General features: G+C 38.8%; 1 protein-coding gene across 2 annotated transcripts in view; it reads left to right on the forward strand.

Moving 5' to 3' along the window:
- The window catches only part of LOC143041001 (UBX domain-containing protein 1), a 148,384-nt gene extending 125,793 nt beyond the window's left edge, over positions 1-22,591 (forward strand). Inside the window, exon 8 of one of the 2 annotated variants that reach the window (XM_076212520.1) lies at positions 17,918-22,591. In XM_076212520.1, the coding sequence (XP_076068635.1) occupies positions 17,918-18,168 (251 nt within the window). In that variant the 3' untranslated portion in view covers positions 18,169-22,591. Of the gene's footprint in view, positions 1-13,705; positions 13,738-17,917 lie in introns of those variants that run through there. The other variant, XM_076212522.1, reaches the window with a different exon arrangement.
- Positions 22,592-26,907: the final 4,316 nt, after the last annotated feature.

The raw sequence follows: 26,907 nt of genomic DNA on the forward strand, positions 1-26,907 counted from the left end.
CTATCGAAACCTAATGCCATCGTAAGTCGACGTTTACCTGTAGTGGCAAAAGACTATCCTTAAACTATTCATTGGGAAGTGAGCCCATTACAAAAGCAAAAGAGAAAGATTTGGGAGTGTTGATAAAAGACAGCCTGTCACCTGATAGACATATCAGCAGGATTGTGGGAGAAACATACAGACTATTGCAGAAGATTAAAGTGGCATTTTACTATATGGATTAAGAGATAATGAAAAAACTCATTGAAACCCTGATCTGTACAAGACTGGAATATGCATAAGTAATATGGTCCCCACACAGAGTGAAGGATAAACAAGATTGAGAGAATACAAAGTGTCCAGCCTGGCAGATAAACTATATGAGGAAAGCCCAAAAGCACAGGGTCTTCCAATATAGAAGGATTGAAGAGAAAGAGGTGATATAATTACAGTATTCAGGTCACTAAAGGGGACAGATTGCATTGACAGAAAAGATATGATTAAAGATAAGAGAGCATTAAGAGGTCATGGGAGCAAATTAAGAAAGCTCACATGTCTAAAGGATGTAAAATACAGTTTTCCATATAGATGCATACATAAGTGGAATAGCTTAGAAGGTGATGTATCCTAAGCTCAAACAATACATGAATTCAAATCTAAATATGATAATTGGAAATCAAAGATATAGATTAAGTTCGAACTATACCTGTATTTGAGGCTAGATATGATAAAAAATTAGATATTAGGAGACAGGACCCAACAACAATTGCTCCTTTTCTGTATACTACAATCAGATAAATACAATTAGGTAAATACACACACACATACGCACAATAATGAAATTTTCTGAAAGATCATTGGACCAAATAGAGATGAACATTCTGACAGTTTGGCTTCAGATCTGGAAGCTCGTGTGTTTCAAACCTTTGAAGATTTTACTTAAAAGTGGTTGATGCACTGCAAGAGAAAGGGGTACCTCAACATAGAGAAGACTTTTGATAAAGTACCTCACAGTCAATTTATGTGGAATTGGAGCACATTGGATGACTGAAAGGCAAACTGCTAGAATGGATGAAAGATTTTTTGAAGAGAAAATATATGAGGACAGTAGTATAGGATAAGATGGAGAGCAATAATGAGCAGAGAGCAGTAATTAACAGAGTTCCACAAGGTTCAGTGCTTGCACTAATAATGTTTTTTCATTCATTTCAATGACATGGTGGAAGGTGCAACAAGCTATGCCAACATGTTTGTAAATAATGTAAAAATCATGAGAATATTGAAAAATGGGGAGGACCATAGACTATTGCAAAAAGATCCAGACACTATTTTTGCATGGAGCCAAGAATGGGAACTGAAATTCAACATTGAAAAATGCAAAGTACTGGAGATGGGCAATAGTAGCAAAAGAGCATCCTTAAACTATTCCTTGGTAAATGAACCCATTACAAAAGGAAAAGAGAAGAAAGATTTGGTAGTCTTAATAAAAGACAATCTATCACCTGACAGACATAGCAGAATTGTGGAAGAGACGTATGGACTATTGCAGAAGATTAAAGTAGCTTTTCACTATATAGATGAAAAGTTTCATTGAAACCCTGATCTAGCCAAGACTGGAATATGCACAGCTGGGTGCATTCCTAGGTGTGTCCCTCAGTGTCCTGACTATATATATGTGTCAGTCAGGACACAGAGGAACACACCAAGGAACATGCCCAGGTCTGGGAATATGTGTCGGTAGTATAGTCCCCACACAGAGTGAAGGATATAAGCAAGATAGAATACAAAGGACAGCAACCAAACTGGTCCCCAGCCTGGCAGATGAACCATATGAAGAAAGACTAAAAGCACTGGGTCTGCCAACATTGAAAGATTGAAGAGAAAGAGGTGATATGATTACAGTATTCAGGTCACCAGAGAGGACAGATTGCATTGAAAGAAAAGATCTCCTGATTAAAGGTGGGAGGGCTTTTAGGTCATGGGAACAAATTAAGAAAGACCACATGTCTAAATAATGTGGAGAAATACAGTTTTCCATATAGATGCATAAATACTTGGAATAGCTTAGAAGGTGATATAGCCCAAGCTCAAACAATACAGGGATTTAGATTAAGTTGGAACTGTACATAAACTAAAGGCAAGGTATGTTATATTAGAGAATAGGAGACAGAACCCAATGAGTGTTGCTCTTTTCCTGTATCTTATTCAGAAATAGACATAAAAAGAGTAGTAAGAGATGAAAAGTTAACTATAGGAAATTGACTAGAGATGTACCACAGGGCTTAGTTCTGGCACCGGTAGTATTCCTTCTGTATATCAGTAGTATTATGAATGATATTGGTAGCTATGCAAACTAATATGCAGATGCAATTTGGATTCAGACAAGGAAGATCATGTACCACCAGTTTAATTTGTTTCTATTCAAGATTGATAGATATATTGCAGGAAAGAGATGGCTGGGCAGACTGTGCATTCCTAGACCTACAAAAGGCATTTGATAAGGTACCACACAGAAAATTACTATATAAACTGAAAACAATAGGAGGCATACATGGAAAACTATTAAATTGGAGGACTTCCTACATGGAAGAAAAATGAGAGTGGTGCCCAGAGACAAATATTCCAAATGGGAAGAAATGAGTAGTGGCATCCCACAGGGGTCAGTACTAGCTCCGATAATGTTTGCTATATATGTAAATGACATGGAGGAGGGCATTGATAGTTACATGAACTGCTTTGCAGATGACGCAAAATTATTAAAGAGAATAAACTCCGAAATAGACTGTGACTCATTGCAGAAGGATCTGAACAAAGTCTCAGAGTGGAGCAAGAGATAGGAAGTAGAATTCAACATCAAGAAGTGCAGTACTGTATAATTGAATTTGGAAAAGGCAAGAAGAGAATAACAGGACAGTATAAAATTGATGCAATAGAAGTAAAGAAAGTGAATTCTGAAAGGGACCTAGGAGTAATCATCACCAAAGACATGTCGCCGGATAAACATATAAATAAAACAGTCGGAGAAACATACAATTTGTTGAAATCAATAAAGGTGGCCTTATAAACTCCGAAATAGACTGTGACTCATTGCAGAAGGATCTGAACAAAGTCTCAGAGTGGAGCAAGAGATGGGAAGTAGAATTCAACATCAAGAAGTGCAGTACTGTATAATTGAATTTGGAAAAGGCAAGAAGAGAATAACAAGACAGTATAAAATTGATGCCAAAGAAGTAAAGAAAGTGAATTCTGAAAGGGACCTAGGAGTAATCATCACCAAAGACATGTCGCCGGATAAACATATAAATAAAATAGTCGGAGAAACATACAATTTGTTGAGATCAATAAAGCTGGCCTTTAAATACCTGGATAAGGAAATGATCAAGAAAATATTACAAACACTGATAAGGCCAAAACTAGAATATGCAGCGCTGATATGGTCACCCAGTACAAAAAAGAATATAAGAAAATTTTAATACAAAGAGCAACGACAAAATTGGTTCCAACATTTGCAAACCTAACATATGAGCAAAGACTGGCAGAACTGGAATTACCAACCCTGGAACAAAGAGAACGAGGGGACCTAATAACCATCTACAGAATTATGAAAGGAAAAGAATGCCTTGATAGAGAGGACCTATTAAAACGGGACAGAGGAAAAACAAGAGGACATGCAATGAAACTCAAAAAGGATAACTACAGAAGATACCTGAAAAAGAACAGCTTCCCACATAGAGTGATAGATGTATGGAACAAATTGGATGAAATAGTGTGTGCAAACACAAAACAACAATTTAAGAAACTTGATCTTGCGAGATACAAAAACGGATCACCACGAGCATAGCTCCCCTTCCCATATAATACAACTAATACAACTAGGTAAATACATGAAGAAAATTAAAAATGAAGAGGATTGTAAATGGCTTCAGTAATGTATACATTGTATGGGAGTGTAGTTGAGAGACTGTCAGGAGAGAAAAGAGGATGAGGGACAGAAGGGGTTGCTATACTACTAAGTGAAGAGATAAACATGTGGAGTGGAAGGAGGTTTCTTCAAAGTTAATGTGGATGAAGGTGAAATTGGGAAGGGAGATGTGGGTTTTTGTAAGGGTTTAGGGAGAAATATCAATGTAGTGGTATTGGGAGATCTTAATGCTAGGGTGGGAAATGAACCAATAGACAGAGAGGTTAAGAAGTGGAGTTCCAGGAAAAAATTGTTATGGAGAGTTGATGGTGGAAATGTGTCTAGAGAGTTGATGATAGCAAATACAGTGTTTAGGAAGAAAGTCAAGCATAAGTACACATGGGAGAGGGTGGTGGATGGAAGAGTGGTAGATAGGGCTTTCATGGACTACCGGTACATAGTGGTAACAGGAGAAGAGTAGGAAGAGCTTTGGATGTACTTGTTTTAAGGGGATCGTCCATCAGAAAATCACGAAAACAAATAAAAATAAAACGAAATTCTGAAAAGATTTCCTCTAAAAGTGTTGCTCATACGCTATCTCGTGGCTGAGTATGGAAGCTGTATCTTGATTTTTACTATCTAAAAGATATATATAATACAGTACCCCCCACCCTACTGTGGCTGGGTCGTGTGCGCTGCGTACTGCATATTACGTTTTCTGTTGTTACATATATTTGCTAACAAAAGAAGCTGTGTATTTTGCACAATATCTATGCTTTTGTATGATAAATAATAGCATACGAGCTAATATGTTGACAGATGCTGTGATAGATGCTGTGACAGTTGACACAGTATTATGGGAAGGAAATACTGTACATGATTGTGTGAATACTGACGTTCAGACAATGCATAAAACTATCATGGCCTCCTCCCTGCATTCTGTCAGCACAGATGAGAAGCCATTGCATTCTTTCTGTCCTAAGGGAGAAAACTCGTGGGTTTTTTTTTCCAGAGAGCACTAGCCAGGCAAGAGGAACCCGAGTCTCACAGAGTCAAGAAGCCGTTCCTGGCGAAAATTCCCACTGAGAAACGGAAATCCATCCTGGCAATATATCAAGACCTCACCTCTACAGAGCTTTTAGAGAAATACCTCAAGGGAAGGACACAAAACCAAAATGAAAGCTTCCATGCAAAGATCTGGGCTTTGAGTTCAAAGAGGAAGTTTGCATCAGCAGCTAGAGTTCAATTCTGTGCTCAAGTTGCAGTTCTGAACCACATCTTTGGTTATGAACTTGCATATATGCCATCAGCAAGAGGGACAGCAACCAGTGATGCCATAAAACAGCTTAGGATGGCAGATAAAGATCGTCTGTCGCCAAAGATGCATCGCGCCAAGAAAAGGAAAAGTCCAATATAACCCTTGTGGATACTAACTGGATTCATCATATAAACCTGTAATTAATCAAAAGCTGGCAACAAAGAGTAGGGTTGTGCCTATGATACCCTTTCAACACCATAACATCCTAAATGATGAAAGGGGACCAGTAACTATGAACAAAAAAACTATGACACTCATTCCTGAAAAACTTGATTTTTGCACATTTAACTTGATTCATATCCAAAACGCCTTCACTGATTTTTAACTGCAAATCCTTTTCGGGTTCAGCATAATTGGGAGAACATTTGGAGGCAGATTTATATCCTGTCAAGGACTAGTAGGATTTTTTCGTATATACATTTTTTTTTTTTTTTTTTTTCTTTTTTTTTTTTTTTTTCTTTTTCATCAACTTTGAAATTTTTTTTCTCATAACAGACTGATCAGAACATAATAATTCTGCCTCCGTTTCTTCATCTATCTTAGCCCATTATATAAACAAAAAATAAACAATATCCAGTCAAAGGTCTATCCTCTGAATCAATTTCAAAATTTTCAAAAATTACCCCTCAAAAAATAAAAAATCACAATAAAAAAAAGTATAAGCATGAATGACTTGAAAACTCGGTGGTATCTTCTCTGCGATAAGACAGTTACTAGGAAAAAATCTCAGCCACTTTCACCTCAAACTAAAAAAGTTTGATTTTCTAATGGACGATCCCCTTAAGGAGAGTGGGGGAATATCAGATAATTTTTTGATGTAAGGGGGAAAAGAATACTGCCACCAAGTATTTCCACTTGGATCGTAAGAGGCGAGAAGAAAGGGATGGGGAGTGGGACTAGGCATCCTTCTCCTTGTAGCCCCACAGGGGACATACCTAAACGAAAAAGTAAAGGAATAAGAGGGTCTGGGAGTTTTCGGACCAGCACCCTAAGGTTTGGGTCTTTTAATGTGCGTGGATGTGGTACAGATGAGAGTAAAAGGGAAGAGATAGGTAGTATGTTTGTGAGAAGAAAGATGGATGTGTTGGCTTTGAGTGAAACTAAGTTGAAAGGGAAGGGTGAGTGTAAGTTTGGGAGGTTATCAGGAGTGAAGAGAGGGCGAGGGAGGGAAGGAGTGGCTATTCTAGTAAGTGAAGAGATAGGTAAACGTGTAGTGGAGTGGAAGGAGGTTTCCTCAAGGATAATGTGGATGAAGGTGAAACTGGGAAAGGAGATGAGGGTCTTTGTAAGTGCATATGGGCCTGGCAGTGAGAAGAGTGTAGAAGAAAGGGAGGCCTTTTGGATAGATTTCAATGAGTGCATAGAGGATTTAGGGAGAAATGTCAATGTAATAGTACTGGGAGACCTTAATGCTAGCATAGGAAATGGTCCAATTGATGGAGTGGTTGGGAAATGTGGAGTTCTAGGAAAGAATTGTAGTGGACAGTTGATGGTGGAAATGTGTCTAGAAAGAGAGTTGATGATAGCAAATACAGTGTTTCGGAAGAAAGTCAAGTATAAGTTCACATGGGAGAGGGTGGTGGATGGAAGAGTGGTAGATAGGGCTTTAATGGACTACCGGTACATAGTGGTAACAGGAGAAGAGTAGGAAGAGTTTTGGATGTACTTGTTTTAAGGAGAGTGGGGGAATATCAGATAATTTTTTGATGTAAGGGGAAAAAGAATACTGCCACCAAGTATTTCCGCTTGGATCGTAAGAGGCGAGAAGAAAGGGATGGGGAGTGGGACTAGGCATCCTTCTCCTTGTAGCCCCACAGGGGACATTCCTAAACGAAAAAGTAAAGGCATAAGAGGGTCTGGGAGTTTTCGGACCAGCACCCTAAGGTTTGGGTCTTTTAATGTGCGTGGATGTGGTACAGATGAGAGTAAAAGGGAAGAGATAGGTAGTATGTTTGTGAGAAGAAAGATGGATGTGTTGGCTTTGAGTGAAACTAAGTTGAAAGGGAAGGGTGAGTGTAAGTTCGGGAGTGTAAGTGGGAGGTTATCAGGAGTGAAGAGAGGGCAAGGGAGGGAAGGGGTGGCTATTCTAGTAAGTGAAGAGATAGGTAAACGTGTAGTGGAGTGGAAGGAGGTTTCCTCAAGGATAATGTGGATGAAGGTGAAACTGGGAAAGGAGATGATTTGTAAGTGCATATGGGCCTGGCAGTGAGAAGAGTGTAGAAGAAAGGGAGGACTTTTGGATAGATTTCAATGAGTGCATAGAGGATTTAGGGAGAAATGTCAATGTAATAGTACTGGGAGACCTTAATGCTAGCGTAGGAAATGGTCCAATTGATGGAGTGGTTGGGAAATGTGGAGTTACAGGAATGAATTGTATTGGAGAGTTGATGGTGGAAATGTGTCTAGAAAGAGAGTTGATGATAGCAAATACAGTGTTTCGGAAGAAAGTCAAGCATAAGTACACATAGGAGAGGGTGGTAGATACAGCGTTGATGGATTATGTAGTGGTAAATAGGACTATGATAGGAAGAGTTAAGGATGTACATATGCTAAGGGGAGACGGTGGGGGAATATCAGATCATTTTTTGGTAGAAGGTAAGTTGAGAGTGGAGGATAGATGGAGAAAGAGGAAAGGGACAAAAGGTAGGGAGGTGCTTAGAGTGAACTCTTTAAATGAAAAGGAAAAGGAGAAGGAGTACAAGAAGAAGCTGAAGGAGGAGTGGGAGGGAGTGAAGGATAGAGTAGAGCTAGGTGTGGAGGAGGAATGGGGATGGTTCAAGGAGGGAGTCACAAAGTGTGCAATGATGGTGTGTGGAACAAGAAGGACAGGAGGAAATAGAAGGAATGGTAGTGAATAGTGGGATGAGGAAACAAAGAAGGTTGTAGAAGAGAAGAAGCAAGCTTTCACAGATTGGTTACAAAATAGGACGAGGGAGTCATATGAGAGGTACAAAGAAAAGAAAAGAGAAGTAAAGCAAAAGGTAAAGGAGGCAAAGAGGAGAGCAGATGTGAAATGGGGTAAGAGTATGACAGAAAATTTTGAAAGTAATAAAAAGATGTTTTGGAAAGAAATTAAGAGAGGAAGAGGAGGCAAATCAAGTAGACAAGAAAAGGTGAAAGGAGTAGATGGAGAGATGATAATGGAAGAGAAGGCAGTAAGGGGAAGATGGGCAGAATATTTTAGGGAGTTGCAAAATGTGAAGGAGTATAGGGAGGGAAAGATAGCTGCAGTGGGAAATGCTAAGAAAATGAGTGATGAGTGAGGAAAATGGAGGAAAAATAAGGAAGGATGAAGTGAAGGCAGTTGTTAAGATGATGAAAGCAGGTAAGGCACCTGGTCTGGATGGATGCCATGCAGAATGTCTAAAAAAAAAGAGGTACAGTGATGGTGGACTGGCTGGTGAGGTTATTTAATGTTTGCTGGAGAGAGGGTAGAGTGCCGGAGGACTGGAGGAGTGCCTGTATAGTTCAACTTTACAAGGGAAAAGGGGATAAGTGTGAATGTAGTAGTTTCAGAGGGATTAGCTTGTTAAGTGTAGTTGAGAAGGCTTATGGGAGAATCTTGATTGAGAGGATTAGGAGAGGAACAGAAGGAGTAATTGGTGAGGAACAGTGTGGATTTAGGACAGGTAGAGGTTGTGTAGATCAGATCTTTGTGGTAAGACAAATATGTGAGAAAGCTATAGGAAAGGGGAAGGATGTTTTTTGGGGCTTTTATGGATCTGGAAAAGGCTTACGATAGGGTAGACAGAAAGGCACTGGGAGGTTATGCAGATATATGGGATAGGAGGAAAGCTTCTAGGAGCTGTCAAGAGTTTTTATGAGAGTAGTAGAGCTTGTGTCAGGATTAGAAATGGAGAGAGTGAGTGGTTCGAGGTAAAGGTGGGACTTCGTCAAGGATGCATTATGTCGCCCTGGCTGTTCAACTTATACATGGAGGGGGTGGTGCGAGAGGTAAATGCAAGGGTAGTGGGTCAGGGATTGGAGATGATTAAAGAAAATGGAGAAAAGTGGGAGGTGAGCCAGCTGATGTTTGCTGATGACACTGCGCTTGTGGCATGATCGGAGGAGGGATTGAGGAAGTTGGTGACAGAGTTTGGGAGAGTATGTGACACAAAAAAGCCAAGATAAATGTGGGTAAAAGTAAGGTGATGAGATGTACAAGGGGTGAAAGTGGCAGTAGACTGGAATTGAGCATTAAGGGAGAGCAACTGGAGGAAGTGGATGGTTTTAGATACTTGGGTGCAAATGTGGCAGGAAAAGGTGGAGTGAAGGTGGAGGTAGAATGTAGATGAGAGAAGCGAGTAAATGCCTTGGTGGATTGAAGAGTGTAATGAGGAATAGACATTTGGGAATGGATGCTAAGAGGAGACTGTATGAAGGAGTGATTGTGCCAACAGCACTGTATGGGGCAGAAACATGGAACATAAGAGAGGAAGAGAGAAGGAGTTTGAATGTGTTTGAGATGAAGTGTCTGAGAAGTATGATGGGGTTACTAGGCTAGATAGTGTGAGAAATGAGGTGAGGAGAAGAACGGGGGTGGAAAGGGAGTTGGGAGATAGGGTTGATGAAAGAGTATTAGGATGGTTTGGACACATGGAAAGAATGAGTGAAGAAAGACTAGTAAAAGAGGTATGGAAGGCAGATGTGGAGGGAGTGAACATGAGGGGACGTCCTAGGATGAGGTGGATGGATGGGGTGAAAGGGGCTTTGGGGAAGAGAGGAATGTCTGTTGAGGAAGGATGGGAAAGGACAGAAGACAGGGTTGAATGGAGAATGGTTGTATATGGATGATGTTGTGATGCATGAGGTGGAATGGGCGGGGGATGGGGGGTGAGGTAGTATGTGTGAGCAAAATTTGACGCAGCCCGAAGGGATTTCTCCCCGTCTTCTTTTATGCATGGGGGGACGGAGAGGGGGGGTCGCCGATTTAATGAAGTGGCCTTGCTGTGGATGTGCTGTGTCTTGCGACACTGCTTCTGACCCAGGGCAGTGGACAAGGTGCAGGGATGACCCGTCATCATCCAGGAGGTGCTAAGATAAGAGGGAGGGTGGAGGGGTGTGGAGTGTATTCAGGGATGGAATGGGTGGGAATGATTTTATGCCCTTTTCTTTTTGGCTACCCCCCTTGTAAGGGGGAAAAAGCCTTGGTATATGTATATGTATGTAAGGTAAATTGAGACTGGAGGATAGATGGAGAATAAATAAAAGGACAGAAGCAAGGAAGGTGTTTAGAGTAAACTGCTTAAATGAGAAAGAAAAGGAGAAGGAATATAAGAAGCTGAGAGAGGAGTGGGAGAGAGTGAAAGAATAGAAATAGGAGTGAAGGAGGAATTGGGATGGTTCAATGAGGGAGTCACATGGTGCGCAAAGATGGTGTGTGGAACAAGGATGATGGGAGGAAATAAAAGTAAGGGTAGTGAGTGATGGGAAGATGAAGCAAAGAAGGTTGTAGAAGAGAAGGTACAAGCATTCATAGATTGGTTATAAAATAGGAGAAGAGAAGAGAAGTAAACCATAAGATAAAGGAGGCAAAGAGGAGAGTAGATGTTAAATGGAGTAAGGTAAAAGTATGACAAAAAAAAATTAAAGTAATAAAAAGATGTTTTGGAAGGAAATGAAGAGAGGAGGAGGCAAGTCAAATAGAGAAGAAAATATAAATGGTGCAGATGGAGAAATGATAATGGAAGAGACGGCAATAAGAGGAAGATGGGCAGAGTATTTTAGGGAGTTGCAAAATGTAAAGGAGGATAGGGAAGGAAAGGTAGTTGCAGTGGGAAGTGCTAAGAAAATTACCTTGATGAATGAGGAAAATGGAGGAGAAATAAGGAAAGATGAGGTGAAAGCAGTTATTAAAATGATGAGAGCAGGTAAGGCACCTGGGTTAAATTAGAGTCATGCAGAGTGTCTAAAATAGGGAGGTACAGTGATTGTGGACTGGCTGGTGAGGTTGTTTAATGTTTGTCTAAAAGAGGGTAGAGTGCCAGAGGACTGGAGGAGTGCCTGTATAGTTCTACTTTACAAGGGAAAAGGGGACAAGTGTGAGTGTAGTAGTTTCAAAGGGATCTGTTTGTTGAGTGTAGTTGGGAAGGTTTATGGGTTTTGATTGAGAGGAATAGAGGGAGTAATAGGTAACAGTGTAGGTTTAGGACAGATGCTGTGTGGATCGGATTTTTGTGGTAAGGCAGATATGCGAGAAAGCTTTAGGAAAAGGTAAGAATGGTTTTTGGGCCTTTATACACTTGGAAAAGGCTTATCACGGTAGACAGGATGGCAATGTGGGAGGTACTGCATATTTATGGTGTAAGAGGAAAGCTTTTAAGAGTAGTCAAGAGTATTTATGAGAGTAGTAGAGCCTGTGTTAGAGTTAGAAATGGAGAGAGTGGTTTGAGTTTAAAGTGGGACTTTGCCAGGGATGTGTTATGTTGCCTTGGCTGTTCAATTTATACATGAATATGGTGGTACAAGAGGTAAATGCAAGGGTAATGGGCCAGGGATTGGAGATGTTTGAAGAATATGGAGGAAAATTGGAGATAAGCCAGTTGTTGCAGGATGAGAGGAGAGATTGATTAAGTTAGTGACAGAGTTTGGGAAGGTGTGAAAAAGAAGGAAGTTGAATATAAATGGGTAAAAGTAAGGTGATGAGATGAACAAGGGGAGAATGTGGCATTAGGCTGGAAATGAGTATTAAGGGAGAGAGACTGGAGGAAGTGGATAGCTTTAGATACTTGGATGCAAATGTGGCGGGAGAGGAGTGGAGTTGGAGGTAAAATGTAGATTGAGAGAATCAAGTAAGTACCTGGGGGATTAAAAAGTGTAATGAGAAATAGACATTTGGGAATGGATGCTAAGAGGAGATTGTGCCAACAGCATTGTATATGGCAGAAACATGGAACATAAGAGAGGAGTTTGAATGTGTTTGAGATGAAATGCCTGAGAAGTATGGTAGGAGTTACTAGGCTGGATAGAGTGAAAAACAAGGAAGTGAGGAGGAGAGCAGGAGTAGAAAGGGAGTTGGGAGATAGGGTTGATGAAAGAGTATTGGGATGGGAAGAATGAGTAAAGAAAAATTCGTAAAAGAGTTGTGGAAGGAGTGAACATGATGGGGTGACCAAGGATGAGATGGATGGATGGGGTAATAGGGGCATTGGGAAAGAGGGAGAATGTCTGTTGAGGAAAGGAGAAGACAAGATAGGAGTGGGTGGAGAATGGTTGTGTATGGATGATGCTGTGATGCATAGAAGGGAGTGGGTGGAGGATGAAGGTTGAGGGAGAATGTGTGAATGATATTTTGATGCAGCCTGAAGGAATTTCTCCCCATCTTCTCTTTTTCTGCATGAGGGGACAGAGAGGGGGGTTGCTGATTAAATTAAGCTACCTTGCTGTGGATGTGGTATGTCTTGCTACATTGCTTCTGACCCAGGTCAGTGGGTGAGATGCAAGGATGACCTGTCATCCAGGAGGAGTGAAGATAAGAGGGAGGTGTGTGAATGGGAGTGGAGTATGTGGAGACGGAATGGGTGGGAGTGGATTTTATGCCTTTGTTTTTTGGCTACCTCCTTTGTAAGGGGGGAAAAGCCATTGGTATATATATGTTTGTATATACAGTGATCCCTCATTTTTCGCTGTTAATGGGGACCAGAACCCCCCGCGAAAGGTGAAAAACCGCAAAGTAGGATTTGCCCCCCCCTAGAAATTTTCGTGTATGTGGGTACCAGAATGTTTAAAATATGTAAACAGTATTTATACTTTACATATTTGAGACAAAGATTACAACAGTACACGTATTTACTTAAATCGTTAATTATAAAACCTTATACAGTAATTAACATTTATTATACAGTAATTAAGGGGGATCAGACGCACTGATAGAAAAATATTAATAAAAGAAAAGTTTTTTATATATCGACTTGATATTTTTACAGTATAATCAAATTATTATTTTCCATATTCCATGAGCATTTGAACAATGTATCTTCGTCTCTTCATCTGTCAGTCCGTATGATGCCATTCATGCCATCACAAATGTTTTCCGATCTTATTACTTTACCTAGACTAACCTGCTTACATGTAAAATCTCAAATACCATACAAACAGCATGTAATTTAATTTTTTCCTAAGATCTTAATAGATCAATATATACATAGGTCATAAAATGCATGACTGATGTCACACCAATAGTGTTTTTTTTTTCTATAAAATTCCCTCTAGCAATATTATTTATCATTTTAATCATTTATCAAAACTTACACAAGAAAGGCACAACATTCATGTGTTAGCATGGTAAGTTTTAAGAAAATTTTATTATTTTTTGATGATTTTTTTTATGAATATTTAGGAAAAACCCGCGAAATGTGAAGCGCGAAGTGGCGAGGGAACACTGTATATGTATACAGACACAACAGAATTGAATAGACACAAAGAAAAATGCATTTCTTCTCTTATTTAATGCTTAATGTTATTCAAATTTACCTAATATGTTATATTTACCTAGATTTATGTTTCAGATTGCATACAAGATTAATCAAGCATGCCACAAACCAAAGGAGCAGTAGACCTATCTGAATTTCAGTGAGGTCATATTGTGGGTCAACATGAAGGTGGACTTAGTCAATGCAAAATATCTGAAAATCTGTCAATATCCCTTTCTACTGTTAACCACCTCACTCCGGGCCAAAATCTCACGGGCAGCATTAGCTGCCAGACGTACGATGTTGCGTCATAATACTCGCATCATAAAAAATAGTCACCGCTTATATCAATCGTTCTCTCTTTCACCCGTGAATTTTGATAACCATAGAAAATGTGATGAAGCCAGTTTAGAGAGTATGTCAGTTACGCAGGGACAACTACAATAAATATAATCAAGACGCCGATATGGCAGCCTCGCGTATCCACTTGCTCCTCATGCCGCCTACGTAGGCGGCACCGTATGGAAGTGGTTAATAGAGTGATCGTACAATTCATCATGCAGGGTCTAAAAGATAAATCCGTACAACTTCTTATCACATGTTTTAAGATTAATATCTCGGGTTATAATAAACAGAGAGTTATGAAATTTTCAGTATATTTAGAAAAGGCAATAAGAACAATGATTTCATTCAATGTAACCACCTACAGCTGTTATGACGCTTTCAACGCGTTTACGAAACTTGGATACAGCGTTGATGATCTCAGACTTTGATAATGAACCCACAGCCTTCTTGATGTCTGTCTTCAGGGTTGTTATACTTCTGTGTGGCTTGTCACATGCCTTGGCCTCAATTCGTGCCCAAAAATAATAATCTAAAGGGTTTAGGTCAGGCGAATTTGAGGGCCACAACTCTTTGTTCCAGAACTGCACATTTGACCCTTCGAGAAGGTTGGTGGTCCTCTTCTCTGTGTGGGCTGGAGCCGAGTCTTGTTGGAAGACAAACTGGTTGCCACTAGCCTTATCTTTCATCCAGGGTATTATTTTCTCTTCTAGAACTTTGCAATAGACAACGGCATTGACTTTCTCCTTGTTGTTGAAGAAGTGAGTGAAGACGTCCCCCTCAGTTGACACCACACAGAGCACCATGACACTTGCTGGTTTCTTCGTCGTTGTCTTGTGTTGAACCTCTGAGGATGAGGAGGCTATCCAGCGATTCTTCCGCTTATTGGAAGTCGCATCAACCGTGAAAATCTTCTCGTCGGAAAAAAACTTGATGACTGAGCCATTCGACTTCATCCAGTTCAACAGCTTTTGGCACCTGGTCAAGCGGATTTCTTTCATTTTTCGTGTCAAAAGATGTCTTTTTCCTTGTGAGAATGAGGTTAATCCCAATTTCTTTAATGCTCTGTGAATTGTCATTGTGCTGACACCTCTCTTCTTTGCCAATGTCGATAATGGTAAGGCTGGATTTGCATTGACACTTCTCTTGAGACCAGCTAAAAAGCGAGGTGTTAGAATTCTGCCCCTTCTGGGCTTGTGAGCAGCTCGTTGGTCTTCGCTGGTCTCATCAAAACGTTTACAAACATCGTAAACAGTTTGTCTGGAGTATTTTAGCATCCTTATTATGGCGCTAGGAGTGTGACCCGCGCGACGAAGTTTGCATATGGCTGAACGTTTGGCTTGTTCCATTGCTTAATGTTTATTGCACCGGTGCTAGTATACAACTGGCTAAATTATTAGACAAATGGAAGTATCTGGAAACAATCAGAATTGCCATATGTTACTTTTTAAGTGCTTAAAACCTCTTCAAAGTTTGTACAGATTTATCTGTTAGACCCTGTAGAGGGCAATAAGGGACCAAAACCTCATTCAGGTCGTCCCAGGCCCTCAGAAAGAATCTTGCATCTTGTCAAAAGAAATGTTGAAAAGGATTCACATTGCAAGGCCTCTGACATAGCAATACAAGCTGATGTTAGTCCCAGAACAGCTGTCAGGTATCTCCACAAGTTGGGTTACTATGGCAGAACTGCAAGAAGGAAACCACTCCATCATCCACCTAATATCAAGCGCAGAAAGGATTGGGCTGTTGAGATGGTGGAGAGACCTGTGACCTTGTGGAGCATTATCATTTTCTCTGAATAGTCACAATTTGCATTATTTTCTGACAGTGGAAGAGTGTGGGTCTGGAGACTCTGTAGCCAACAGTTTTACCCCAAAAGACTGCAGCCAACAGTGAACCATGGGTGCATTTCAATAATGGTGTGGGGTGTAATTTGGAGTGATGGTTGATCAGAAACATCAATTTAGGCAAATATGTTTCTATATTAAAGGAAGGACTTGTTGCAATATTCTCCAGTGGTAGAATGAGTAAAAATGTCTTCCTATTTATGGAAGATGGAGCTCCTTATCACACTGCTCAAGCAACACAAAATTGGTTGAGCCAAAATGGGATCAGGAAACTTCCATGGCCAAGTCAGTCCCCTGATATGAACCCTTTTGAACACCTCTGGGGCATATTAGATTGATAACTAATAAAGAACAGGAAGCCATCGTCATAGCCCAAACTTTTAGGATTACTACAGGAAACATGGCAAGAAATCCCTTAAGATGATATTCATGAACTAATCACTAGCATGCCTAGAAGGGTCCTTGCATTGAAAAAAGCAAAGGGGATGTCAACCAAGTATTAGTTATTCACATTGTGACCATTTATAAGCACTTTAATTGTATTAATTGCTTGTTTGATAAATTTTGATAAATTAAACTCTTGGTGTCTATTCAATTCTATCATGTCTGTGTACATACATGACTTGACTTCTTGTAGGAATTTACCCTATAGTGCTTCAGAGAGCAGGATGCCTAGTCCCATCCTCTATCCTATTTTAGTCATCTTTTACAAACCCATTTGGAAAACAAGGTAGCAGTATTCTTTCCCCTACCACAGGGGTAAACAGAAATGGAAATTTATATTCAAAGAAGTGGTACAGAATAGTATTAAGAGTGGAGGAACAGAATAATGGAGGGACATTCACAATACAATAAGGTATAATTTCTGTATGGTTAGATATTTCCTGTAATGTATATCTAGACTTTCCAAAAGCTTTTGATACCATCCCACACAAAAGATTACTTACTAAATTAGCTTCACATGGAATAAATGATAGCCTATTAAGTTGGACTAGTAATTGGTTGAATGATCAAAAACAGGGAGTTGTTCTAAATGGCAAAACTTATAGATGAAAAAATGTTACAAGTGGAGTTCCTCAGGGTTCCGTTCTTGGGCCACTTCTATTCATAGTATATATAAATGATATAGACCATGGACTAAAATCTATTGTCTCCAAATTTGCTGATGATACAAAACTGCAGAATGGCAAATGATCATTTAAACCAATTAGATATTCAAGAAGATTTAAATAATTTACAGCAGTGGTCTGAAAAGTGGCTAATGAAATTTAACACAAGTAAATGCAAGGATACCCACATAGGTAAAAATAAGAGTATGATTACAAGTTATTTGGAAATTTATTAGCAAAAGTGGATAGTGAAAAGAATCTCTGCATAATTATCAGTAATGATCTCAAATCATCTGAGCAGTATATTTCAGCTTCTGAGAAGGCAAATAAGATCTTAGGACTGATTGTGCAATCTTTTGACTTCAAAAGTCCATCTCTCATTAATAAGCTATATAAATCGTTAGTTCATCCACATTTGGAATATGCTGTTTCCGTATGGTCACCGAATCTCATTAAAGACATTGACAGATTGGAAAACGTACAACGGTGAGCCACAAGACTGTTTCCAAATATCAAAAATAAATCATACAAAAATCGACTAGAACATATGAATCTGTTTTCCCTGAAAAAGTATAGACTCAGAGGTGACTTGATACAGGCCTTTAAGATTCTTAAGGGAATTGACAACATCAAAAGGGACAACATTTTCTCACTGAATGAGAATCCAACAAGAAATAATGGTCTCAATCTGTCAGGAAATAGATTTAATGTGGAAGTGGGTAGAAACAACTTTGCCATCCTTGTAGTTAGTGAATGGAATAAGCTTCCTGCAGAGGCAGTGCAATATAGTTCATTTTGAAGCTTTAAGATTCATTTAGATAAACACCTAAGCAAGATGCTGTAATGCCTGCCACTTATTTTATATTTGTTTGTCTCTTTATTTGCTTGATTTTAATTTATTTACTATTTTCCTGTTTGATTATTATTTAACTATACCTATGCATTTATTTTGTTTATTATTATTAATTTTTTTTTTTTTTTTTTTTTTTTTTTTTTTTTTTTTTTTTAAGGAATGTCCCCTGTGGGGCTACAAGGAGAAGGATACCTAGTCCCAATCCCCGTCCCTTTCTTCTCGCCTCTTACAATCCAAGTGGGAATACTTGGCAGTATTCCTTTCCCCCACCACAGAAAAAGAATACTCAGGTGCAGGGATGACCCGTCATCCAGGAGGTGCTCAGATAAGAGGGTGTGGAGTGTATTCAGAGATGGAATGGGTGGAAATGATTTTATGCCTTTCCCTTTTTGGCTACCTCCCTTGTAAGGGGGAAAAAGCCTTGGTATATATATGTATTTTTTTTTTTTTTTTTTTTTTTTTTTCCATCTGACCTAGATATGGACCAAAAGGTCTCCTGTTGGCATGCTCTTCCTTTGTAATCCTTTGTAACATGGACAAAAGGTATGTGTGGCTCTGGTCCATATGGGCCCCCTATATAAACCTAAGATATTAGCTGCATGCTACTAAGCAGATTTTTACCATACAGTAACATGCACCCAATGCCAAATACCTTGCTTGTTATTATTCTGCATAAAGGGGCAGAGAGGAGGGGTCACCAATTAAGTGAAGCGGCCTTGCTGTGGATGTGCTGTCTTGTTGCATTGCCTCTGACCCAGGGAAGTGGGTGGGATACAAGGATGACCCATTATCCATAAGGAGCTAAGATGAGGAGGAGGAAAGTTTGGTGGATTGGGAGTGTAATGGGTGGGAGTGGGTATATGCCAATTGACTTTGGCTACCTCCCTGATAAGGGGGAAAAAGCCCTTGATATATAGATAGATACACATGTATGTATTTACCTAATTGTAAACAGAAAAGGAGCAACACTCGTTGGGTCCCGTCATGTGTGGGTATATATATTATTATATATATATGTATGTATATATATATATATATTTATAGTAGAACCTCTGTTCTATACCACAGTCTGTTCTTTGAAACTGTTCCAGGGCCAATTTGATCAAGGACTGAAACAAGTTTACTTATTTGCTGGATAAATCTTTGTCAGGGTGATTAAATATATATATATATATATATATTTTTTTTTTTTTTTTTTTTTTTTTTCCGCACCATTCAGGTTGGTCAAGAACTGATATTTTGGTTGACTAATGGAGCAATAAATTATCTAATTTTTTGGTCAAGAATCTATATTTGACTTGTGAGATGTTCAAGAACTGAGGTTGTACTACATATATGTGATATGCATTTATGTCAGTCTCTTCAGCTGATGTTGGAAACATTTTACTTTCGAATTTTCTTTTCATGAAATAGACACCAGGAGAAAAAATTATTTACAAATGAGGCACCATTTTGCTTTATTCAGATTTTTAGTAACTACATAATCACATTAAGCATCATATTGTAATTGTACTCATTACATTATCAGTTTTACCTACTGTGTAGACATGTATACTCATTTGTTCAGAAAAATGGTGGAACTTATCATGTGTATGTTTCATTAGATATTTTTTAGCTTATAACAACATACTGTCACTCAAAATCATACATGAATTGTGTGGGATCTGGAGTTCATTTTGTGATCCATCATGGTCTTGGATCCATGAGTTGGTCTTGTGATCAGCAGCTGTTACTCTTTTGGATGAAAGCTCAGCTCATATATAGTACTATCTATGAGGAATGATGTGACCTTATGTGGATACACAAATGTGATAATTGGAAATTAAGGACTATTGTACCAAGTTCAAACCATACATGAATTTGAGGTTATACTATACCATATACCCACTCCCACCTATTTTATCCCCACCCATTCCACTCCCATCCACCACCCTTTCCTCTCTCTCATCATAACTCCATATGGATGATGGGTCATCCCAGTATCCCGCCCACTGCCCTGGGTCAGAAGCAATACAACAAGACACAGCACATCCACAGCAAGGCCACCTCACACAATCAGCAACCTCCTCTCTGTCCCCTCATGCAGAAAAATAGAAGACAGGTAGAAATCCCTGTAGGCTGCATTGAACTATTGTTCACACAGAACCAATTAAAGTGGCGTTTGCTTATTTGGACGAGGAAATTATAAAAAAAATTCTAACTACACTAATAAGACCAAAACTTGAGTATGCAGCAACACTATGGACACCCAGTACCAAAAAGAATATAAAAAAAAATAGAATACAAAGAGCAACAATGAAACTAGCACCAACTCTTTCTGAACTTACGTATGAGCAAAGACTGTCCAAACTAGAATTACCAACTTTGGAACAAAGAAGGGAAAGAGGAGACTTGCTGACTATAGAATAATGAAAGGAATGGAAGTCTTAGATAAGAATGACTTGTTAATATGGGATAATGGTAAAACGAGGACACGAAAAGAAACTAAAAAAGGATGGTTACAAAAGAGATGTGAAAAGGAACAGCTTCCCACACAGAGTGATAGATACTTGGAACAAATTAGACAACGAAACAATGTGTGCAAACACTATTCAAGATTTTAAGAAAAAACGATGCTGAGAGATACAAAGACGGGTCACCACATGCATAGCTCTCTTCCCATATAATACAACTAGGTAACCACCCTATCCCCTACCCCCTCCCTTCCTTGCATCACAGTATCATCTATACACAGCCATTCTCCACTCACCCGTATCTCCTGCCTTATACCTTCCTTGCTTATCCTCTTCAGTACAAGTCAAGTTCTTGCACGCAGCATTGGCTCCCATATGAACAATGCATCACACTATTCATGTTATAAAATATAGTCACTGCTGTATTACTCATTCTCTTTTACTTTTAATAAACACAGAAAATGTGATCTAACCAGTTCACAGAATCTGGGGGTAACACATGTACAACTATAAAAAAAAATATATAATCAAGACACCGATGCCAGCATCCTCGTGTACCCACTCGCTCCTCATGATGCCTACATAAGCATCATTGTAGCAAGTAGTTAACATGTGTATCCCTCTTGCTTAATGCCCCTTTCACTCTATCCATCCTTCTTATCTTCGGTCACCCACTCAAGTTCACTCCATCTACCTCTGCCTTCCACCCCTCTTATTAATCTTTCTTCACTTATTCTTTCCATGTGTCCAAACCATCTCAATACTCTTTCATCAACCCTGTCTGCCATCTCCTTTTCCACCCCACTCTCCTTCTTACCTTATTTCACACACTATCAAACCTTATGAACGCTACCATACTTCTCAGACATTTAATCTCAAACAAAAATTGAAAGGTCCACTACCACCCAACAGTGTAGGATATGGAGCATATAATTGTTGGATTAGAAACAGAGAGGCAAAACAAGGGGGTGGAGTTATGTTCCTGACTAAGAAGGATATAAATGTGAGGAATGTCACATATGGAAAGAATATAGTAGAGATGATTATGATGGAAGTGGAGGACAAGGATGGGAAGAGCAGGAAGTTTGTAGTAAATTATGTGCCTCCTAGAATGGCTTCATGGGAAGAAAGAGAACACAAAAATATGTTAGAAGACACCAGGATATCACTAAGTAAGATAATAGAAGATGGAGGACAAATAATTATAATGGTGACTTTAATTGTAAAGAAATCTGCTTGGAAGAGATGACAATGAAGGGTGGAGATGACCTATGGGGAAATGTATTACTTGATATGATTATTGAACATACAATGACACAATGGATACAAGAGAATACTAGGTATAGAAATGAGGAAGAACCATCGAGACTGGACCTAATATTCACATCAGAACCAGGAATAGTGGACAAATCGAATATAAAACACCAATAAGTAAAAGTGACCACATATTGGTTGAACTGGAACTAAATGAGGAAAAATACATTAAGAAAAAAATTAGCAATATAGAAATGGAAGATTGATGTATGAAAAAACAAACTTTGACAAAATAAAAGAATTCTTTCAAAAAGCTGACTGGGAAAGAATACAAAAGGAGGAAACAACAGTAGAAGAGAAATGGAGTATTTTGACAAAAATTTATAAAGGAGTGGAAAAGTATGTGCCAAGACAAAAGCATGAAAAAGGATATGTAAAGTGCTGGTACAACAAAAGATGTAGGGAGTTAAAAGACATAAGAGATAAAGCTTGGATAAAATGAAAAAAAGACAAAAAACCTGAAAAATGGAAAATATATACCAGTTATAAAAATAAATATTTACAAGTGCACAGAGTAGAAAAGACAAAATATGAAAAAGATGTCATAGAAAAATGTAAAGATCAACCAAAATTATTTTTACAGATTTGTAAACAACAAACTGAAAAGCAAACAAGAATTAGAGAAACTATGGCAAGGAGGAGTCTAATACACAGAGGAAATGAAAATGGCAGAAATTATGAATAAGCATTTTAAATCTGTGTTTACAAGGGAGAACATACAACCTAGAGATATCGAATGGGAGGACAGAATCCCCCTATGAAAGAGATAGAAGTATCAAGAAATGAAATAATGAAACACTTGAGTAATCTCGATGTCAGAAAATCAAATGGACTGGATGAAATGGCAAACTGAATTTTGAGAGAATGCAGGAATAAACTAACAGATAAAATACATAGCCTTATATAGTACCAATATATAAAGGGGGAAACAAGGAAGACCCTACTAACTATAGCCCGGTCTCTCTTACAAGTACGATAGCTAAAATCTGTGAAAGAATTATCAAAACTAGATGGATAAAGGAATTGAAAGTTATATGAGCTTCTTCACAGACGATGCAAAAATGTTGAAAAAAGTGAACACCGAAGAAGATTGTGAGTCGCTACAGAGGGATCTCAATAAAGTATGGGAATGGAGTAGGAAGTGGGAGATGGAATTCAATATCAAGAAGTGTAGTATAATGGAATTTGGAAGAACCAAAAAAAGAATAGTGTGATCATATAAATTGGGAGAAGAAGAAATATAAAAAGTAGATGTAAGAGGCTAGTTGTATGAATGGTAATCAGGTGAAATACACGCTGAGTCAACAAGTCAAGATTCGACGCCTACTGTTGTTATAAACAAAGATTGGAAGACGTCGTTCTGTCTATGTAAACACACCGACGGAGATGACTGCTTTATAATCGCTGATGTAATCTAAACTGTGTTAGCTGCAGACCACCTCCGTGAAGACATACCACATGCGCAATGACGTCATGTTTTTGCTTCTATGCTTTTGCTTATGCAGCAATAATTCTGGAAGGACTGTAACAGCCTCTCGGATTGGAGGTAAATGGGTATGTAGAGTAATACTATTGGCTTTAAAAGGAAAAGACACGCCCTTAAGGTGTGTCACTTGTGTTGAAACGTAAAAGACTATTGGACGAATAAAAAGTGACGTCTGAACGAAGGTGCTCTGAAGTATTGGATAGAACCAGTGGGGACTCTCTGCGTGTAGTCCGTTAGTTTAACAAGCAAGAAATTCACCACCCTTTTATTAACCCAAAGGTCGAGAGAACTAGGCATGGGGCCTAATGAAATTTGAAACTAGTGAGACTAAAGGAAATACAAGGCATAGGGCCTACTGCATAAGAAGAACTTGAACATTTAGTGAAACTCACGTAACGAAGGCAAGGGGCCTCGAGACAAGTGAAATTACAAGTCAAATATAAGTGTAATGGTCGAGGACCGACAGTGGTGGTGACAGTGGTGACAAGGGTGGTGAAAGTAGAAAATGAGGAGGACCTGGATACGAATAATATGTCCTCTGAGAAACATATAAACAAAATTTTTGGAGAAACTTAGAATTCAATAAGAGCAATCAAAATGGCATTTATATACCTGGACAAAATGATGAAGAAAATACTAGTTACTTTGATAAGTCCAAGATTGGAATATGCAGTGACGATGTGGTCACCAAGTACAAAAAAAATGTATAACAAAACTTGAAAAAATACAAAGAGCAATTACAAAATTAGCACCAACACTCTCAGAACTATCATATGAAGAGAGACTAACAAAACATGAACTACAGAGCAAAGAAGAGAGAGAGGAGACTTGATAACTATAGAATCATGAAAGGCATAGAAACTATTGATAGGATCTAATAAAATGGGATAGTAGAAATACAAGAGGACACAGAAAGAAAATCAAGAAAGACAGTTATAGAAGAGACCTGAAAAAGAATAGCTTTCCCCACAGAGTAATAGACATCTGGAACAAGTTGGACGAAAAAGTGGTGTGTGCAAAAACAATTCATGAATTTCAAAACAGTTTAGATAAAATGAGATATGAAGACAGGACACCACGAGCATAGCTCCCCTTCCCGTAAAATAGAACTAGGTAAATACATTTAAACTTTTCCCCTCTGCCTCTCTTAAATTCCATGTCTCTCCCCTATACAGTGCTGTCATCACAATCACCCCTTCATATAATCTTCTCTTTGTATCCATTCCCAAATGCATATTTCTCATTACACTTTTTAATTCCCTAAGGCTATGGATGATTAATTAAAGATTAGGAGATTAGACCCCACAAGCATTCCTCCTTCCCTGTATTCTATAAGTAAACACACGTATACACAAATTAGATGCTGAAAGATACAAAGAAGGGTCACTACAAGCATAGCTCCCTTCCTGTAAAATACAACTAGGTAAAATACGCACACATGAAGAACTGTCAAGACTAGAGTTGATATTTACATCAGAGCCTGAAATTGTGGATAAAATGGAATACAAGACACCAATTGGGAAGAGTGACTGCATACTATTTGAGCTTGAACTAAAAGAGGAAATATATATGGGGAGAAATGAGAAACAGAAAAGGAGGACTGATGTATAGCAAAACAGATTTTGAGAATCTTAGAAAATTCTAGCAAAAAGTAAGTTGGGAAAAATTCTTTAATGAAGAAACACAGTTGGAAGAGAAATGGACAGTTTTAAAAAAAAATCTATAATGAAGGAGTGAATAATTATGTACCAAAACAAAAACAGGAAAAGGTGTACATTAAGTACTGGTATAACAAAAAATGTAGTGAGGCAAAAGATAAAAGAGACAAAGCTTGGAAAAGATGGAAAAAAAAAAAAAAACAAGTGGCAAATATATATCAAACTAAGAAATGAATGTGTAAAGATACATAGGGATTAAAAAAAGAAACTGAAAAAGACATAATAGTCAAATGTAAAGATCAACCTAAATTATTCTATAGATATGTAAATGGTAAACTAAAAAATAAACAGGAAATAGTAAAACTATGTCAGGGGAACATAGACACAGAGGATATAGAAATGGCCGAAATTATAAAAAAAAAAAATTCAAATGTGTATTCACTAAAGAAAATATACACAATTAGGATGAAGGAAGGGGAAAAAGATCCCCCCCCCCCACGAGAGAAATAATTGTGACAGAAATAAGGGACCAAATAATGAACCTTGATGTCAGAAAATCCCATGGCTCAGACGAAATTGCAAACTGGATAATAAGAGAATGTATAGATGAACTAATGGACAAAATATACAAGATAATAGATGGCTCACTCAAAGAAGGAAAGTTACCATAAGACTGGAAAAATGCCAATATTGTGCCATTATACAAAGGGGGAAACAAGGAAGACCCAACAAACTATAGACCAGTCTCCCTTACAAGTACAATAGCCAAAATTTGTGAGAGAGAAAGTTATCAAAAGTTGATGGACTAAACATCTGGAGGAGAACAATATAATAAGTCCAAGATGATTCGGATTTAGACAGGGAAGGTTATGTGCCACAAATTTTATCTGTTTCTATTCAAGGTTAATAGATATAATGCAAGAAAGGAATGGATGGGCAGACTGTGCTTTCCTGGACTTACAAAAGGTGTTGACAAAGTACCACACCAAAAAATTAAGAAAACTCAAAACAATAGGAGGCATACATAGAAGACTATTGAAATGGAAGATTTTTTGCATGGGAGAAAATTAAGAGTGGTGCTCAGAGATAAAAACTCTACTTGGGAAGAAATGGTAAGTGGAGTCCCACAGGGGTCAGTACTGGCTCTGATATTGTTGCTGTGGATGTGCTGTGTCTTGCGACACTGCCTCTGACCCAGGGCAGTGGACAAGGTGCAGGGATGACCCATCATCCAGGAGGTGCTAAGAGGGAGGGTGGAGGGGAGTGGAGTGTATTTAGGGATGGAATGGGTGGGAATGGTTTTATGCCTTTGTGGTAAGACAGATATGTGAGAAAGCTATAGGAAAAGGTAAGGATGTTTTTTGGGCTTTTATGGATCTGGAAAAAGCTTATGACAGGGTAGACAGGAAGGTGCTGTGGGAGGTACTGCAGATATATGGAATAGGAGGAAAGCTGTTAACCCCTTCCATACGTAGGCGGCATGAGGAGCAAGTGGATACGCGAGGCTGCCATATCGGCGTCTTGATTATATTTATTGTAGTTGCCCCTGCGTAATGACATACTCTCTAAACTGTCTTCATCACATTTTCTATGGTTATCAAAATTCACGGGTGAAAGAGAGAACGATCGATATAAGCAGTGACTATATTTTATGATGCGAGTATTATTATGACACATCGTATGTCTGGCAGCCAATGCTGCCCACGAGATTTTGAACCGTACTGAAGAGGTTAAGAGCAGTCAAGAGTTTTTATGAGAGTAGTAGAGCTTGTGTTAGGATTAGAAATGGAGAGTGTGAATGGTTTGAGGTAAAGGTGGGACTTCGTCAGGGGTGTGTTATGTCGCCCTGGCTGTTCAATCTTTACATGGATGGGGTGGTGCAAGAGGTGAATGCAAGGGTAGTGGGTCAGGGGTTGGAGATGATTAAAGAAAATGGAGAAAAGTGGGAGGTGAGCCAGTTGTTGTTTGCTGACGACACTGTGCTTGTAGCAGGATCAGAGGAGGGATTGAGGAAGTTAGTGACAGAGTTTGAGAAGGTGTGTGAAAGAAGGAAGCTGAAGATAAATGTGGGCAAAAGTAAGGTGGTGAGATGTACAAGGGGGGAGAGTGACAGCAGGCTGGAAGTGAGCATTAACCCATTAAACTCCGATGACAAGATGTCTTGTCATTTGGTCAAATAAAACAAAAAATCATAAAACACCAAAATGTTTTATCAAGACGTCATATTCTTCTGGTG

Source organism: Oratosquilla oratoria, chromosome 30, assembly GCF_046742065.1.
Source record: "Oratosquilla oratoria isolate Oo_2021 chromosome 30, ASM4674206v1, whole genome shotgun sequence".
Taxonomy (NCBI): domain Eukaryota; kingdom Metazoa; phylum Arthropoda; class Malacostraca; order Stomatopoda; family Squillidae; genus Oratosquilla; species Oratosquilla oratoria.